The sequence below is a fragment of the Mustela nivalis genome, assembly GCF_964662115.1.
Source record: "Mustela nivalis genome assembly, chromosome: 9".
Taxonomy (NCBI): Eukaryota; Metazoa; Chordata; class Mammalia; order Carnivora; family Mustelidae; genus Mustela; species Mustela nivalis.
Genome location: NC_139028.1, coordinates 17,966,461 through 17,984,160, shown reverse-complemented (window position 1 = coordinate 17,984,160; position 17,700 = coordinate 17,966,461). Strand labels below are relative to the sequence as shown.

Sequence of the window (17,700 nt, the reverse complement as noted above, 5' to 3'; positions counted from 1 at the left end):
TCTGGTCCTCTTCTAGTTCATTTTTGTAAAGGGTGTGAGGTAGGAGTTAAAGATCACTCTTTGCATGTGGGTATCCTGTTTTCCCAGTACAACATGTTGAGAAGGTATTTTTTTTCCCTGTTGAATGGTCTTGGTACCTGTTTCAAAAATTTAGTTGACCGTTGGGGCTCCTGTATGGCTCAGTCGGTTAAGCGTCTGACTCTTGATCTCAGCTCAGGTCTTGATCTCAGGGTCATGAGTTCAAGCTCCACACGGGGATTCATGTTGGGCGATTAAAAAAAAAAAAAATCAATTGACCATAAATGGGAGAGTTTATTTCTGGTCTCTCAGTTCTTTTTTCCCATTGATCTGTGTGCCTGTTCCAATGCCAGTAGCATACACTCTTGATTACTGCAGTTTTGTGTTGTTTGTGGGGTTTTTTTTTCCTTTATAAATTAAATGTCCTTCATTGCTCATCTGTCAAAATTCACTTAACTTTAACCCACTGAGCCACCCAGGCGCCCCTAAAATTCACTTAACTTTAGTGCGTTGATCCTTTATCTAATTACCTCTTATCATTCGATAACTATTTTCTGTAGATTATTTTGGGTTTCTCTCATAGGTGATTATTATCTGTGAATTGTGATGACTGTGTTTCTTATTTTCCAATCTTTATATATATATATATATTTTTTTTTAATTTTACTTATGTATTTATGTGAGAGAGAGCGAGGGGAGGGGCAGAGGGAAAGGGAGAGAGAGATTCTCAGGACTCTCCTGCTGTGAGCGTGGAGCCTGACGCAGGGCTCGATCCCATGACCCTGAAATTGTGAACTGAACCATAACCTAGAGTCAGACTCTTAACTGACTGAGCCACCCAGGTGTCCCAAGTTTCTTATATTTTCTTATTGAATTGGCCAGAACATCCAGAACCAGGTTGAATAAAAGCCCTGATAGTAAACATTTTTGTCTTAGTTTTGATTTTAAAATAAATGTGTTTTACATTTCACAATTAAGTATAAAGTTTGCTGTAGGCTTTTCATGGCTTCAGTTTCTTAGCCTACAAATACTGTCTTTACTTCTCAGCTGGCTTGGGGTTTTTATTCCTGAATACAGGTTGACTGTTGTTATTAAGTACTTTTTCTGTACATACTGAGATGATGATTCCTTTAAGCATATTCTGGTGCTCTATTTTCTCCTGTTAACTCAGATTTCATTCTGCAGTTACCTCCACTTGTTCTTAATATTTGCTTTTGGGGGTACATTATTGGATTTTATCTGCTAAATCCTTGTTTTTGTTTGTTTGTTTTTTGTTTTTCATGTCTGCAATTGTACGTGAGTTTGTTGTTTTACCTTTCTTACTATTCTTGGATGGGTTTGGGCTAGGTGTTAGGCTGGTTTCATAAAATGAATTGGGGAGTATGTCCTCTATTCTCCAGGATAGTTTGTATGAGATTGAAAATACCTGCACCTTGAATGTTTGATATTTAGCTGATGTTTTATGATGATTTATGATGTTTATGTTTATGATGTTTTATGGTGACAGGTAAAAAGATGACTTATCCTACAGAGACGGGATGTGGATTTTACTCTGTGGAGTAAGACTTCAGAAGTCAGTATCCGTCGCATTCTCATGGCCCGTGGGCTCATCTCAAGCTCATCTCAAGTAGCTGTAAGCTACTTCTGTGGCTCTGGCACAGGGCAGTCAAGTTGTTCCACAGATGAGCTATTGTAGGGAAAGCTAGGGAGCATATCGAGCTTTGTGAATGCTTTTGCCTTCTTTTCCCCAACATACAGCCAGGAGGGCAGTGTTTCCTGCATGTAGACTAACAGAATTTCTGTTATCTTACAGAAGTGATAGACCTTACCCATGATAACAAAGACGATCTTCAAGCTGCCATTGCTTTGAGTCTACTGGAATCCCCCAAAATTCAAGCTGATGGAAGAGATCTGAACAGGTTAGTGAAGTTATCTGTCTTCCTCACTCCCCGCACGAGTGTCTAGGTCGAAGGCAGTAATAGCTGTGGATGCCAGTGAGGGACCATCCAGCCAAGGTCTTTTAATTGCATCCCAGTGAAATTTCTTTTAGGGGAAAATTTAAGTTTACATTAACTTACTTACTCTTTGGTTTGCTCTTTGACAAAGCCAAACACGATAAGGGTCTTACAGCAGCTATGGTCTTGGTTCAGTTCACAGCAGCTACAGGCTGTGGTAGTACAGTTGCTGGGGCGAGAAACCCCGTCATCGTGCAAGCATCTGACAGTATCTATTCCCTCTCTCAACCCGGAGACTTTGTAAACTTCGAGGGCCTCTTGCCAGCTCTTTGAAAATGAAAGTTAACACTCAACTACCCCATCCAGGAGGGACCAGGACTATGTTTTTTGAACTGGTGCTCATTTGGTGATTGTCCGGTATTGCTCGTAAACCTCCAGTTCTGATGGTGGGTGGTCGGTTTCCAGACACGTTTATTCCCTCACACCGCTGAGCTCTTTCTTCCAGGGAAACCTAGGGCTGGGTAGGCCGTTAAAAGTCTCTTATTGTTTGCAGAGTGTCTCTCTTGCCTTTTTCAATGGCAAGGTCTCAGATAGGGCACTGTTCTTGAAATCTAAAACTTGTAGTACAGTAGCCATAAATAGGCTTGAGCATCAGATGCTCACTTCCATCATGGACCTGAGAAGTCATAGTCTCTGATGGAAGGATTAAGATCTCTGTCTAAATCTCACTTTTCACTTGTATTATAATTTTATAATTACTATATAGCCAGCAATGACCCAGTAAATAGTTGATCTGGCGTTTTGGATTATCCAAGGAAGATTACCAATATTCTCCGTATATACTACATTGTTCCTTCCCTTTTTCCTTTCTGGATACGTGGTGTGTCGGCACCAAACAGGATGCATGAGGCAGTCTCCGCAGAGACGAAACGCTCCAAGAGAAAACGCTGTGAAGTCTGGGGAGAACATCCCAACCCTAATGGCTGGAGGAGAGTTGACGGGTGGCCCGTTGGGTTGAAGAATGTTGGCAATACATGTTGGTTTAGTGCTGTTATTCAGGTATGATGTTTTTAAAATTTATTTTTTAGTTTAATTAAAAATTTTTTAATTAATAATTTTAATTAATTTATTTTAATAAATAGAAATATAAATAAAATTATAATAATTTTAATGTATTTATTTTATTTTTTTATTTATTTAAAAGAGAGCAAGCGGGTACCTGGGTGGCTCAGTGGGTTAAGCCTCTGCCTTCAGCTCAGGTCATGATCTCAGGGTCCTGGGATCGAGTCCTGCATCGGGCTCTCTGCTCAGCAGGGAGCCTGCTTCCTCCTCTCTGACTGCCTCTCTGCCTGCTTGTGATCTCTGTGTGTCAAATGAATAAATAGAATCTTTAAAAAAAAAAAATAAAAGAGAGCAAGCACAAGAGGGGGGAACGGCAGAGAGGGAGAAGCAGACTCATTGTGGAGCAGGGAGCCCGATGTGGGGCTCCATCCCAGGACCCTGAGATCATGACTTGAGCCAGAGTCAGACACTTAACAGACTGGGCCACCCAGGGTGCCCCTCAGGTATGGTATTTTTTGAGATAACTTTTTTTTCTGCAAACAACTTTATAATTTATTCAACTGAAATGTGCGAAACATAGTTTAAAAAATGGGAACACATATAAGACTGGGTGTTTTACTTTTCCATGGCATTACTGTATGTTGGTTGCTTTCCTGCATTTGACTTCAGATGCTCTGGTGTCCAAATTGGGCAATACGAAAAACAAAATATCCCGTGGTTTAGAATACGGTTGTAAAGATGTTGAATAGGTGTTTTAGATCAGCATTTCCTGTCACATGTTGGTGCAGAGCCAGAGTTCGTAAGGGGAAAGCGTTTGTTGGTAGGGGGTCACAGCCATCCAGGCAGGAAATGATGGCGGCCTAGAGTAGAGGAGCTGCATAAGCCTTGAAGGAGAGAAGTGCAAGCATTTTAGAGCTGGGTGGGAGATCAGATCTGCAGGATTTGGCAGAGCAATTGGATATAGGGTTGAGAGTTGAGAAAGACTCCAAGGTTTCTAGCTTGAGGAACAAGGCGGATGACGGTGCCAGTTGATGCTGGAAGAAGAATGTTTGGGGGAGGGCGTGAGGAGTGGGATCTCCGTTCAGTGTTATCCACGCTGAGTTGAAAGTGCTGCATGAAGAAGCATGTAGGCAGTCTACAACGTGAATCTGTAGTTTGGTAAAAAGATCTGGGCTACAGGTGCCGCTCGGGGACTCGATAGCTTATAGACTGTGCTCAAGCCAGAGAGTGGATGAATTCCCCTAGAGAGAGGGTTTCCTCTCTGGAGTACGCCTCATGCACCTTAATCTTGGCATGGCCGCATTGCAGCACTTGATCCTGCCCCTCCATCTTCTCCTTTGTACTTGACGTCTACCCAGCTGCTCAGCCAGAATGGAGGCCTCCCTTTCCACACACAGGATCCAGCTTCATTCAGCTCACTCTATGGCCGGCTATGTGTTCACACTGGGAAACAGCAGTGATACATCACAGCTGTTCCTCTCCTATGAGTTTTCCTTTGAAAAGAGTGGGACAGACAGTAAAATAATACCAGGTGTTGTGAAGTGCCCTAAACACAAGCAAGGGGCCACCTGAGTGGCTCAGTGGGTTAAAGCCTCTGCCTTCGGCTCAGGTCATGATCTCAGGGTCCTGGGATCGAGCCCCGCATCGGGCTCTCTGCTCAGCGGGGAGCCTGCTTCCCCGCCTCTCTCTCTGTCTGCCTCTCTGCCTACTTGGGACCTCTGTCTGTCAAATAAATACAATATTTAAAACCAAACAAAACATGAGTGAGGGCAGGAAGAGCTGGAGGGGGAAGGAGGCCTTTCCGAGAAGGAGGGCGTTTGGGCAGAGGCCTGAGGGAGGTGAGGGAACGCACGCTGTAGTCACAGAAAGGGCACTGCAGACAGGGAGGAGCCAGTGAAAAGACCCCGTTTCGGGAGCTTGCTCAGTGTGTTGAGAAATAGGAAGAAGGCAGGACTCGAGGGTGGGGAACAGACTGCGAGGAGCTCAGAAAGATGTGGAGGTGAGGTGGGGGAGCTGGGGCTTGTGAGGAGAACTTAGGGATTGGTCTGTGAGCTGGGAAAGTATTGGAAGTTTCAGAGCAGAGAAGTGAGATGGTCCTACTTCTCTTTGAAGAAGATGACGGGCATTTGTATTGAGAATAAGATGTTGGAAGGAATGTGGCATCAGGGACATCAGTTCGTCCTTTCAGAGGGAGCCGGGGAGGGAGGTTGAGAACCCTGGCTGCCTTCACACCCTCCTCAGCCTTCACACCTGTGGGGGTGTTGAAAGGAGCAGAGGGTGTCACTGAGCAAGGTTCCTGCGACAGCAGCCGGAGAAGACAGGATGTGGAAGCTGGAGGGAGGGACTGGTCCTTAGTGGGAATAGAGCGGGAGGGACAGGAGAATAGCAGGCGAGAGGGCAAGGAAGACATGGCTGCAGATTACAGATGAGGTAATTTCCGATCATCCTCCCTGTGGTGTGAGCAACCATTTTCTGAGACCGTGGAGGAGGGGCGGTGTTGGATGTTAAAGGGAGGGTCACCGCGGACAGTGGGAAGCCGGTTGGCGCCAGGATACAGTAGGAGGATTTCTACAGATTGGAAGGTCTCCTTCAGGGTGTTGACCTGAAATGCGTAGTGACATCAGTATGGGCTGTTTGTATCAGGACTTTTTCTTAGAAGCACTCTGAGACCCTTTAGTGGAAAATTTATTTCCACTAAATTTATTTAGGTCGGAGGCTTTGCTGGGTTTGAGGAAAGTTTGAGGATTTAGTGAAGGGTAGTTAAAGATGAATCAAAGCTAGAGAGAGGGAGAAGTGAAGTCAGGGAGGGACTGGTGGTTAGCGGGAAACAGGAGGCGTCCATTTGCTTGGGTCCTCGGTGGAGTCAAAGAACAGATGTCCTGAGGGGGGATTGGATCAGAAATGCCGGAAGACAGGTCATGCTTCAAGAGCAGGATTTTCTGAATTTGTGGCCTGAGAGTTGGCTGTGTCTCAGGAATCGACCTATCCTGGGTGTGACCTCAGGCGTGGGTGTGGAGACGGGATGGAGGACTGTGGTACTAGAGATGGACGCTCGCAAAGCCAGGGGGTCCCCAGGCTGGGCGGAAGGAAGTGCATGTGTTCCCTCAGCAAACATTAGCGGAACACCCACTGTGTGTCCAGCCCCGTTCTAGGCCCCTGAGGTAAGGGAACGAATAGAACCCAGATGGGGCCTTGCCCTCATGGAACTTCAATTTTTGTGAGGCAGGAGAGTGTACTGCGAAAGTAACTACTTCAGTGGCCAAATTGATGTGATGTGTTAGCTTGTGATCGGTTGATAGGAAAAGACCAGGGCAGGGAACACAGAATTGCTGTGGGAGAGAGTGGAGCAGGGTGCAGTACAGACTATACTGGTAGGTAAGGCCTTCTGGCCCCAGGGATGAGGTTGGAGCAGGAACCAGATATGTGTGAGGCGGAGGTGTGAGCCAGGTGGTTTCCAGGGAGAACATTCCAGGGAGGGAAAACCCCAGAGCAAGGGCTCCAAGGTAGGAGTGGGCTCGGTGTGCTCCCTGGGACGTCCAGGACACTAGGAGCAGAGGGGGAGTCCTTGGAGGTGAGGCTGGGGAGTCACTGTGGGTTCCGAGGAGAGGGATGATGAACTCTGAGCCAGATCTTAACAGGCTCGCCGTGGCTGCTGTGCGGAGAACAGAATGGGCGTGGTGAGGGGCAGGTGGCGTGAACTCCACAGGGAGCTGCTGCAGTTGTCCATGGGACGGGACAGGTGACAGTGGCCTGGACCTGGCTAGAAGCCATGGAAGTGGCGAAGAGGTCGGGTTCTTGATTTACTAAGAGAGCAGAGCTAATAGGATGTCCTGTTGGGCTGGGTGTGGACAGGACCTGGGAGAAGAAGATGAGCCGTTATCCTGGGGCAGGTGTCTGTGAATCAGGAGCTTTATTTCAGTCCTGTCAGGAAGACAGAGGAACCCGTGTGGCAGGTAAACTGGTACAGGGCAGGCCCTGGAGGCAGAGAGAGGCTGAGCAGTGACGCGAGTGAGCAGTGGCCCAGGGGAGCAGTGAGGGGAGACCGAGGAGGGCCCTTGACAGGGACGGGAGGGAGGAGGGGGTTCTGAGGAGACCCCCAGAGGCAGAGTCTAAGCGACCTCTTCCTCACTGGATGTGAATAGTTACGAAAGAGGAAGGATTCGAAGATTCTGCTGGAGTTCTAAAGTTTGGTGACTGAAGGAGGAGGATGTGGTGAAGTGATGCGGGAGAAGCAGCACACGCTGGAGGGCCGCAGGGGTGCTGGGTGGGGAAATGTCATCAGCTCACACGTTGAGGGCTTTTAAGAATGGCAGCGCCTTTGGGGAAAGCCTGGTTTGGGCGAAGGAGAGGGGGTAGGGTGGAGTGACCTGCACGTGGAGAGCCAGTTTTCTCATGGCAGAGAATTTCTGGGACGTGTGAGGGCGTAGTCAGCAGAGCAGGAGCGACACCACAGGAAGGGACAGGTCGGGTAGAAAGAGAAGAGAACAGGTTGGGGCGCCTGGGTGGCTCAGTGGGGTTGAGCCTCGGCCTCCAGTTCAGGTCACGATCTCAGGGTCCTGGGATCGAGCCCTGCATCAGGCTCTCTGCTCAGCAGGGAGCCTGCTTCCTCCTCTCTCTGTCTGCCTCTCTGCCTACATGTGATCTCTGTCTGTCAAGTAAATAAGTAAAATCTTTAAAAAAAAAAAAAAAAAGAAAGAAAAGAAAAGAATGGGTTGAATAGAGAGCAAGCAGACTCACCCTGGCTACAGAGAGAACGTTCTGTTGGTGGAACAGTGGGACCCGACTTTAAAGGCCCTGCCCGGTTGTGTGCTCACTGCATTGGTGGCATCCCAGTTGGGTTGGGAGAGTGGGAGCTGAAACTGGAGGCCTGTTGTCTACCCAGGAGGTTGCCTCTAGAGTTTTCCACCGGGGTCTTTCCTGAGGGGTTTCCTCTGAGCAATGTATCGGGATAAGGAACTATATTCATATATAAGGGATTTTTAAAAACATTAACCTTCCAAAGATATTCATGGTAGGTTTGTATATGATTTACAAGTAAGCCAAAGGTTCCTGCTGTTAAATTTTTTTTTTTTTAAGCAGTTCTTGTGACCAAGAGTGGAGAATAGCCCATGTTACTGTACTCACTGCCCAGCTTTAGAAAGAAATGGTACAGCTCCCGGGGCTGCCCAGTCCCTGCTGTGCCCAACCCAGTCATAGCCTCCCTTCCCCACAGATAAAACCGCACCGGCGTGTATCCCAGACCAAATGTCATGTTGTTTTATATATAATTAAACTTACTATAAACACTTTAATACTTTGTTTTTCTGGAACTTTCTTCCACACAGAGTATAGCTTTGAGATGTCTCCGTGTTGATCCTATATCTCTCAGGCAGTCCCTTTCAGTGCTGTGTACAGGTTCATTTTTTATTTTTTTTTAAAGATTATTTATTTATTTATTTGACAGAGAGAGATCACAAGTAGGCAGAGAGGCAGGCAGAGAGAGAGAGAGAGGAGGAAGCAGGCTCCCTGCTGAGCAGAGAGCCCAATGCGGGACTCGATCCCAGGACCCTGAGATCATGACCTGAGCCGAAGGCAGCGGCTTAACCCACTGAGCCACCCAGGCGCCCTGTACAGGTTCATTTTATGAAAACTTTTTTTCCCACTGTTTTAATGAGTACATAATGGTATATCATATACACGTACCATACCTTATTTAATCCATCCCTCTTGTCAGTCATGACGCTTTTGGGTTTTCCTAGAAGAATCAATATTCCGTCAGTTCAGTTTGTACCATAGCTATCATTCCCTCAGACAGGGTAGAGGGATAAATAGCAGGGGACAGTCGCCTATACTTTCAAGTAAAAGAAATACTTTTCCGCTACAGTTATTTGGGAAGAAAGGCTACAAATCTCTTTCTTTCTTTCAGTCTCTCTTTCAACTGCCTGAATTTCGAAGACTCGTCCTCAGCTATAGTCTGCCACAGAATGTGCTTGAAAACTGTCCGAGTCACACTGTAAGTTGGTGTGGAGAAGTCCTCCCTCTCCTTTGGTCCCTCTCATCCCAAAGGCTTTTAAATTCTGGGCAGAGCTGATAGCTGTGATGTCCTTTGGCTTGTGCTAGGATTTGTTTTCATTTTCAAATGGATTTGTCCTTCTTTGTCACGTGAAACAGGTTTGCAAAAATGCAAAGTTAATTAGGAACAAAATTAGAAAACCAGTTCGGTGGAGTGTCATCCTGATAGTTTCCACTTTTCTGCCTCTGGGTGGGAGATTCAGAAATTCTGAATCACAGAAAGTGTGTGTGGCGTCCTGCACTGCTTCTCCTCAGCTGCTCAGGCCAAGTGATGCAGAATGGCTGCCCTGATGCTGGAGGCCTGGACCTTCTAGAAGGTTCTGTGTTCAGCTCTCACCTAAGGACGTGGCCTCCTGCCAGCACTCTTAATTCTTGCCAGAATTTCACCTTGGGGGTGCATTTTCCTAGCAGGGGGGAGGGCAGCAGCTTCAGAAGGTAAACATTTTTGCTTTTCCTACAATATTCCCTTCCTGGCTTCCACATAGATAGTCTTCAGTTGAAGGTAGTCCCTTACACAGACCTCATCAGAGGACCTGTAAGATGGTTTGAGTCCTCACTGATCTAGATCTAGGTAAATATAAATTAGGGAGGGATCACTGACAACTTTTCTCTTTCGTGTGTTCTAATTTTCTGAATGAGGGGTTGTAAGGACACACATTGTTGTCTCTGCAGGAAAAGAGAAATATTGTGTTTATGCAAGAGCTTCAGTATTTGTTTGCTCTGATGATGGGATCAAATCGCAAATTTGTAGACCCCTCAGCAGCCCTGGATCTCTTAAAAGGAGCATTCCGATCGCCTGAGGAACAGCAGGTACGAAAAACCCGTTATGCTCGTGTTTTCCTTCCAATTCTGTGATGTTTGAAGTCATGCCTTGTGGCTCTTCCTGTGACGTGGCTTCAGGTCAGCTGTGTAAGAGGCTCTGACCATGACTACGCAGGACGAGAAGTACACAGGGGCTTTCGGAGTAGAGAGGAGGTTGAAAATACCTCCGGGAATCCTAGCAAAGGGTCACTGACAAAAGGAAAGCCCTCTGTCTGCACCTCTGCCTTGGGATGGCCCAGATAAAAATCTTATTTTTAATATTGTCTAAACTTAAGTTGAGCAGCTTTTCTGAACAGTCTTTTTTATCCTGGACAGTATCCTTTCCTTACTTCTGTTAAAAAAACAAAGCTGTCTCCAGCAGACAAACACCTGCTTCATAAAATTAAATTTTCCCTTTGTTTCTCTAAAGGTCCTAAGTTCTTCTAAATTCTCAGAACACTTCATAAAAGTTTCTTTTCTCCATTAAGTCTCAGATTGTTTTAGAGGATTAGAGTCTATTGTGTGGACCTTTTTATTCTTTTCTTTTCTTTTTTTCCTATTTTTAAGGCCTACCTGGAAGATTCTGTTTGTTGGTTTGTTACAAATAGATGTGGCTCAAGTGGTGGTTTTCCAATTCCCTCCTAGCCACAAGCTGGTCAGCCCCTGCCTTCTGTCTCTGCAGTGGCTGGGTTCCAGGGTTCCTTGTCTCTTTCTGCTCTTTGTCCTTAATAAAGAAATCCTCCCATAGTCCTATAATCTTAGTCATTGGCGGGTTAAGGGCAGATTTTCATTTCCCTAAGTGTAGTGTTGGGTCTAACTCTTATGCAATTTGTGCCTCTCTTGTAGCAAGATGTGAGTGAATTCACACACAAGCTCCTGGATTGGCTAGAGGACGCATTCCAGCTAGCTGTGAATGTTAAGTGAGTGTTGAGGATTTGTTTGTCCCACCTTCCTACTCACAGTGGTCCAGCGAGAACTAGGATGGGGGGGATTACTCTTCTCCAGTAGAAATTGCTGGGTTTTGCCAAACTTCCTGGGGTAACTGCTCAGACACTTGTCATTTTGTATCCTCCTTGCTTTTGGATTTCCTCTCTGAAGATGTAAGTAATTCTCTCAGTCTCGGTCTGCCACCTTTGACTGAAAGTTAGGCCATAACTCTGAACTTTGTTAAGACATCGCCTGTGCTACAGAATGTATTAAAAGGTCAAATCAATCCTAGATATGAACGTGGGAAATCAAATTTAGTCATTGCAGTCACTGAAATGAATTTTGGAAGTGAAATTCAGGGCAGAGAATACAAGTATCCCCTTTTGAATACAGATGCTAAGGAATTTTCTAAATTGTTTTTACTCTGAGTAAAAGAAATGTGTGTATCATAGGATAGCTTTGCACGGAGCATCTCACATAGTAACATAGAAACACTTCATTTAAGATGGGCTTGTCCATTTCTGTTGTGCCACAGGGAAACTTATGTGTTTATTTGCAAAACTGCACAAGAGGGTTGATTCTTGCTTCTGTCCTATTCTAGAATCTATATACATCTGTCATTGGCTAGACATGTATATATTGATTTTATACAGATACATGTATTTTCCGGCATGTAGGACTCTCCCTCAGCTCCTCACAGCCAGGGATCATGCCCGTATATTTGCTCAAGTAGTATTTAAACTGAACCAACCCGTGACTAATTTTGGACCCTGCCCAGCTCTTTGAAGGTCAATGAAAATGTCCTGTTTTTGCTTTTGAATGATGGTTAGCCTTAGTGTGGTGCTTATCTGATCCAAATGATAGAAAACTGTTTCTTTTTTTTAAAAGCAGCAATCCCAGGAACAAATCTGAAAATCCAATGGTGCAGCTTTTCTACGGTACTTTCCTCACTGAAGGGGTTCGTGAAGGTAAATTCTTCGCTCTGTTAGTTCTAGACTCGTGACCGTATCTGTATTAGTCAAAAAAGGCTTTCAAGTCAGGCATTTCTAGGCCTGAATATTGATTCCACCTCTTAAATACGTGTGTAACCCTGACAAACTGTGAGAGTGCCTGGATCCTCAGTCTCCTCGTCCGTAAAATGGGCACAGTGTTTCCCTCAGAGTTGTCAGATGAAATTATATAATACTCACACAGCCCAAATGTACCATTAACGTCTAGTATTAATGTCAATTTTCTCTGTGTTATTTCCAATGTAATATCTAATCTCAAAAGATTTTGTTGAGTTAAACTGCCAAAAATATTTCTCTGCTCTAGAGGCTTAACTAAGCTCTGTGTTGGTTGTGTAATTTTAATTTTTCTTCATCTAGAATTTTTTATCATCTAGATAGAGCAGTCTAAAAATCCCCATGAACTCAGCCACCTTTAGTTCACGGCCAGGCATTCCCTAACTCCTTTCTTCTCTTACCCTTCCGATATTCTCTGTAAAACAATGCAACACCACTATTCACTCCGGAAAAGTAGCATTTAATATCAGATATCCAGTCAATGTCCAGATTTCCAAGTTGTTTTATAATTTTATATGTTGGAGGGGTGGGTGATGTGTTTATTTTTTACAGTTTGTTTCAATCAGGACCCAAATGCAGGTCATTTCATTGATACGTCTTTTAAGTTTCCTATCAAAATCTGTACACTGTCCTCCCAATCTCTTTTTACCTAGGAATGTATTTTTTAAGAAACCAGGTGGTTTGTTCTGTGTGATTCCCCACAGTCTGAAATTTCGCTACTTGCATGCACATCCATGATTTCACATTCCTCTCCACTCCTCTTTTTATAAATTGGTAGTTGGATCTAGAGTTTGACCAGGTTCAGGTAAGGCGTTTCTCGGCAAGACTAATTCACAAGAGGTGGCGTAGTGTTTGATGAGGAGGCACGTCGTATCTGCTTTTCTTCCTTCCTGTGACAGTAGCAGTCTCTCACGATCAGTGCCTGGATCCGGTTTGTTGGAAGTGGCCCTAACAGGCTTAAGTAGCTTCTAATGGTTCTCAGCAAGTTGCTGAATTAGGAAAACCCTGTCTCTGTGGTGCCAGAAAAAAAGGCTTCAGATAATACTAGTGAGGTCTTTAAAAAAGCCATCTGTTTCTTTGCCTAGGAAAGCCCTTTTGTAACAATGAGACCTTCGGCCAGTATCCCCTTCAGGTAAATGGTTATCGCAACTTAGACGAATGTTTGGAAGGGGCCATGGTGGAGGGTGACATTGAGCTGCTTCCTTCCGATCATTCGGTGAAGTATGGGCAAGAGGTAAGTTGGATATTTTTATTTGCTGTGCCAGTGACAAAACCAGTTAAGTAGGACCAAGCTTTTTGGCAAACTGTCTTCCCATCCTATAGTAAATAACTTTACACTTAACGGATGTCGAACTAGTAGTCTGAAGGACTCGCATGAGTTGATATGAATTAGTCAGTCTTAGTGTTTGATAAATAAATTCTTTGCTGAAAATATGAATTTAAGTTAATCATATAAAGGTTGTATGCTGCTTCTGATGTTTTAAGTATGATCAAGTTTCTCTTTTTCTGTTGAAGCCTACCTGTACCAGTAGGGAGAGCCCACTGCCTCCATATTTTCGGAGGGTAAAAGTACAGTGATTAACTCCTATGGTATGCCATTTAGAATATTTTCCCTATTATAATATTTACTGTTCTTCATAGTAAATTCTGCCTTTGCTTTTAAAATTTTTCACATTTAACATTCATTGATTTTGGGGGGTTGGAAAGAGAGGGGGCAGTTGGTGGGAGAGCAAGGGTAATTAATGCCTCAGAATTCCAGTTGGGTTAAGAATTAGTGAATTTGGAGCATAACTGCCAATACCACACAGCTTGGCTTGTTCTCCTTTTGTTGTATATTTTGAAACAAAACTGTGGGCTTATGTTATTATCGGAGAAAGCAGAGCTTTTTTTGAATTGAAGTCGGGAGCCTCACACGAGCCATGTCAAGGCTGGGAGCTGTAGGGCAGCGTGGGCACTGGGAGAGAGCTGCTGCCTCCCCGGCTTTTCGAGGCCAGTGCTGACTCCTGGATGGGAGGCACAGCCTCTGTCCCATCTGTGTACGAAAGAGAGGGGATGTTCACCAGCTACCTAGACCTCTGGAGACCTTTATTCAAGAATGGGAACACTATTTAAAAAAAGAAAAAAAAAGGGAAAAGAAAATCATTATGCTTATTTAGATTTACCCTGAGGTAGCTGGACAGGCTCTCTGGATTCATCTCATGCCAACAAAGGAAAGGGAACTCAGCCACCTGCACCTTTGGTAAAGGGAGCGTCTTAAAGCTGTTCTTACAGACCTGCTGGCATACAGGTGAATTGAACAGAAATGCCCCTCCTGGTTTAGCTCTTCCTTATCTGTGATCAGGAACAGCTGAGATTTTTTTTTTTTTTTTTAAATAAGTCATTGCTTTCTTTTCTTGAAACTTAAGGTTAACATCCTAGGTTGATTTGATTGGGTCCCTTGTGAGACATCTGTAAAGTCTTAGAATTCAGAGATTTTCTCAGAAACTTGAGCACTCTTAATCATGAGGCTCTTTCAGATTTCTTATTTTAGAAAGAAAGGGAATTCAAATTGTGGTTAATATACTGTAAATAAATAGTACACACACACACACACACACACACACACACGTGTCTTCTGCGCTGATTCATGGAGATAATTGGCTCCTTAGTTTTATGCTGCTGCTTGGGTCATAATTTCTGACTCCTTGGTTAGGCTGCCTATTCTCTTCAGGTTTTGACCTCTTTTGACTTCTAATGACTTAGTAAGCAGTGAGGATTCTTGGCGCAGCTCACCTACTTAAGGGTGGGTATTTCTGAGGATGATAGTCGAGTAAAATGTTGTTGACTGGCTTATAAATTTGGAGTCTTGAGGAATGTTTCACTACATTCTCTGAGAGGGCACAAGGCTAAGTGGTCATCTTAGTATTTGGGATTTAAAAAAAAAAAAACCTCTAGGGTGAATTTGATTTGAATATAAATTCTGTGCCAGAAGTAAAAAATTTAATGAGGGATGTTTTAAATCTGGCTTTTGCTGTTTCCTAATTAACTTCTTTCTTTTGCATTTCTGCTTCTGACATAGCGTTGGTTTACAAAGCTACCTCCAGTCTTGACCTTCGAACTGTCAAGATTCGAGTTCAATCAGTCCCTTGGCCAGCCAGAGAAAATTCACAATAAGCTGGAATTTCCTCAGATCATTTACATGGACAGGTGAGTTCTGTGGTTGAGTGTCTTCTTGGTGTATGACAGAGGGAGAAGGAAGCATTTACCAAGTGTAGTGTGCGTGGGAATCGCCTGGGGGTCTCGATGATACGCAGATGTGGAGTCACTGGATTCTCTGTCTCTAGGTTGGGGCCCAAGAGTTGGCATTTCGGAGACACCGTCAGGGTGATGCAGGGGATGCGTGTCGTCTCGGGACAGCATGAGTAGCTGGGCTTCCGGGGACAGCCTGCTCATTCTGGGGAGAGGCAGAGTGTGGAGCAGCCGCAGGGCATTTCTTTCCAATCTCAGTAGTGTTTGTATTCCTGGAAAAAAAAAGAATTCCTAGACAGACTTCATAGGATTTTAATCTTTTTAAAGTCTGGTTTATTGATGTATAGTTTACACATGAAACAATATTACCATTTTTTCGGTGTAGAGCCAATGAGTTTTGGCCAACGTCTATAGTCAAGTAACCACCAGCACAGTTAGATGTAGCAAATTTCTGTCCTCTAGAAGGTTCTCGCGTGCCCCTTGCAGTCAGTCTCTTTCCCCCACTCCCGGCCCTAGCAACCACCTGACTTGTTTCCTGGCCCTGTGCTTTTGCCATTTCTGGAATGTCACAATAGTGGCGTTAGTATTCGGAACACATTCCGTTGTGGTTGTCTTCTCACACTGAGGACAGTGTGTTGGGAATTCATCCATACTGAGTTGTATTTCTCTGCAGTGATACTCCAGTGTCTTCCCATTCACCAGTCGACAGACATTTCAGATGTATCTGGTTTTAGGCTATTGTGAATAAAGCTGCTGTGAACGTTCACCCAAAGTCTTGGTATGGTTTTAGTGCTTCTGGGTAAAACACCTAGCAATGAGATTGCTGGGTTTTATGAAAAGTGTATGTTTAATAGTATAAGAATTTTCCAGAGTGCTTTCTAAAGTGGCTGTATGATTTTGCTTTCTCGCCAGCAGTGTAGAGAGTTCCATTTGCTCCAAATCTGCTCATAATTGGAATCATCAGTCTTAAATTTTAACATTCTAGTGGGTTTGTAGGAATATTATATTTTTCTTTGGACATGTATCTGTCTGATAACTGTCAATGTTGAGCTTCTTTTCGGTGCTTAATTAATGGTCATTTGGCTATTTTCTTCGGTGAAGTGTCTTTTCAGATCTCTTGTCCATTTTTTAATTGGGTTGATTCTGTTCATCCTGAGTTGTAAAGAGTGAGTTCTTTGATAATGTTTTGGATACAAAACCACATAGTCCCCATCTGTGCTATCTCTTCCATTTTCTTATCAGTGTCTTTAGGAGACAACAGGTTTTTAGTTTTGATAAAGTCTAATGTATCAGTTTCTCTTTTGTGGAGTGTGTTTTTATATTTTAAGAGATCTTTGCCAACCCAAGGCCACAAAGATTTTCTTCCATTTTTTCTTCTAGAAATTATGTAATTTTAACTCATATATTCATATCTATGACCCATTAGGGTTTATTTATATATATATATATGTAGTATGAGATGAGGGCTTTTGTTTTTGTTTTTTTTGTAGGGGAGGGATGGATGTCCAGTTATGCTTTCCCCCATTGAATTATCTTGGTACTTTTGTCAAAAATTAATTGAGCATTTAGTTGTGGGTCTATCTGAAGTCTCTGTTTTATCTATTGTCTAATCTTAAACCTGTGAGTGACACATTGTCTTGATTACTGTGGCTTTATTGTAAATCTTGGCATCAGATCATGTTAATTTTTCCTCAGAATTATTTTGGCTGTTTTGATCCTTTACATTTCTAGTAAATATTAGAATTAGCTTGTCATTAACTACCTAGTAATTGTTGGGATTTTGATTGGCATTATGTTAAATCTCTAGATCAATTTGGGGAAACTATTTTGAATTATTTAATCCATGAACGTGGTATAGCTCCATTTATTTAAATCAATAATTTCTCTCAACATTGTTTTGTAATTTTTAGTATATAGGTCTTGCGTATGTCTGAGGAAATTTTTACTGAAGTAATTCATTCTTTAGATCTTCTAATGGTTTCTAAAAAAATTCTGCTTTCCATTTGTTTTTCACAAGTATACAGAGATGCAGTAGATAATTTCCTGCCCCTCTCTTTTTTAATTGACTTTATATCATTTGACTTCACTAAACTCAGTTACTAATTCTAATGCATTTTTGTAAATTCTTTGGTCCCTTCTATGTAGACAATTATGTCATCTGCAACTAAGAGCAGTTTTACTTTTTCCTTTTCTATTTGTATGTCTTCCTTCCCTCCCTCCCTCCCTTGCTTCCTCCCTTTCTTACACTGGCCATGCCTCCAGTAAAAACACTTAGTAGAAGAGACGAGAGTGGACATCCTTGCATTGTTGCTGATCTTAGGGGAAAAGCTTTGTCTTTCACCATTAAGTGTGATCTTAACCATATGTTTTCATAGATGCCCTTTGTTTGAGGAAGTTCCTTTGTATCCCTTGTTTGCTGGCACTGTGTGCCATTAATGCTTTTAAATATAAATTGTGTTTGGGGCTCCTGGGTGGCTCAGTGGGTTAAGCCTCTGCCTTCGGCTCAGGTCATGGTCTCAGGGTCCTGGGATCAAACCCCACATCGGGCTCTCTGCTTGGCAGGGAGCCTGCTTCCCCCTCCCTCTCTGCCTGCT

General features: G+C 43.7%; 1 protein-coding gene across 11 annotated transcripts in view; it reads left to right on the top strand.

Annotated features, from left to right (window-relative positions):
* The window catches only part of USP28 (ubiquitin specific peptidase 28), a 56,884-nt gene that overhangs the window by 19,719 nt on the left and 19,465 nt on the right, over positions 1-17,700 (top strand). For 4 of the 11 annotated variants that reach the window (XM_082682600.1, XM_082682602.1, XM_082682604.1 and 1 more), the window contains exons 4-11: positions 1,832-1,937; positions 2,873-3,032; positions 8,941-9,027; positions 9,759-9,896; positions 10,734-10,807; positions 11,706-11,782; positions 12,964-13,112; positions 14,937-15,064. In XM_082682600.1, the coding sequence (XP_082538726.1) occupies positions 1,832-1,937; positions 2,873-3,032; positions 8,941-9,027; positions 9,759-9,896; positions 10,734-10,807; positions 11,706-11,782; positions 12,964-13,112; positions 14,937-15,064 (919 nt within the window). Of the gene's footprint in view, positions 1-1,831; positions 1,938-2,872; positions 3,033-8,940; positions 9,028-9,758; positions 9,897-10,733; positions 10,808-11,702; positions 11,783-12,963; positions 13,469-14,936; positions 15,065-17,700 lie in introns of those variants that run through there. The other 7 variants (XM_082682597.1, XM_082682601.1, XM_082682603.1 and 4 more) reach the window with 4 other exon arrangements.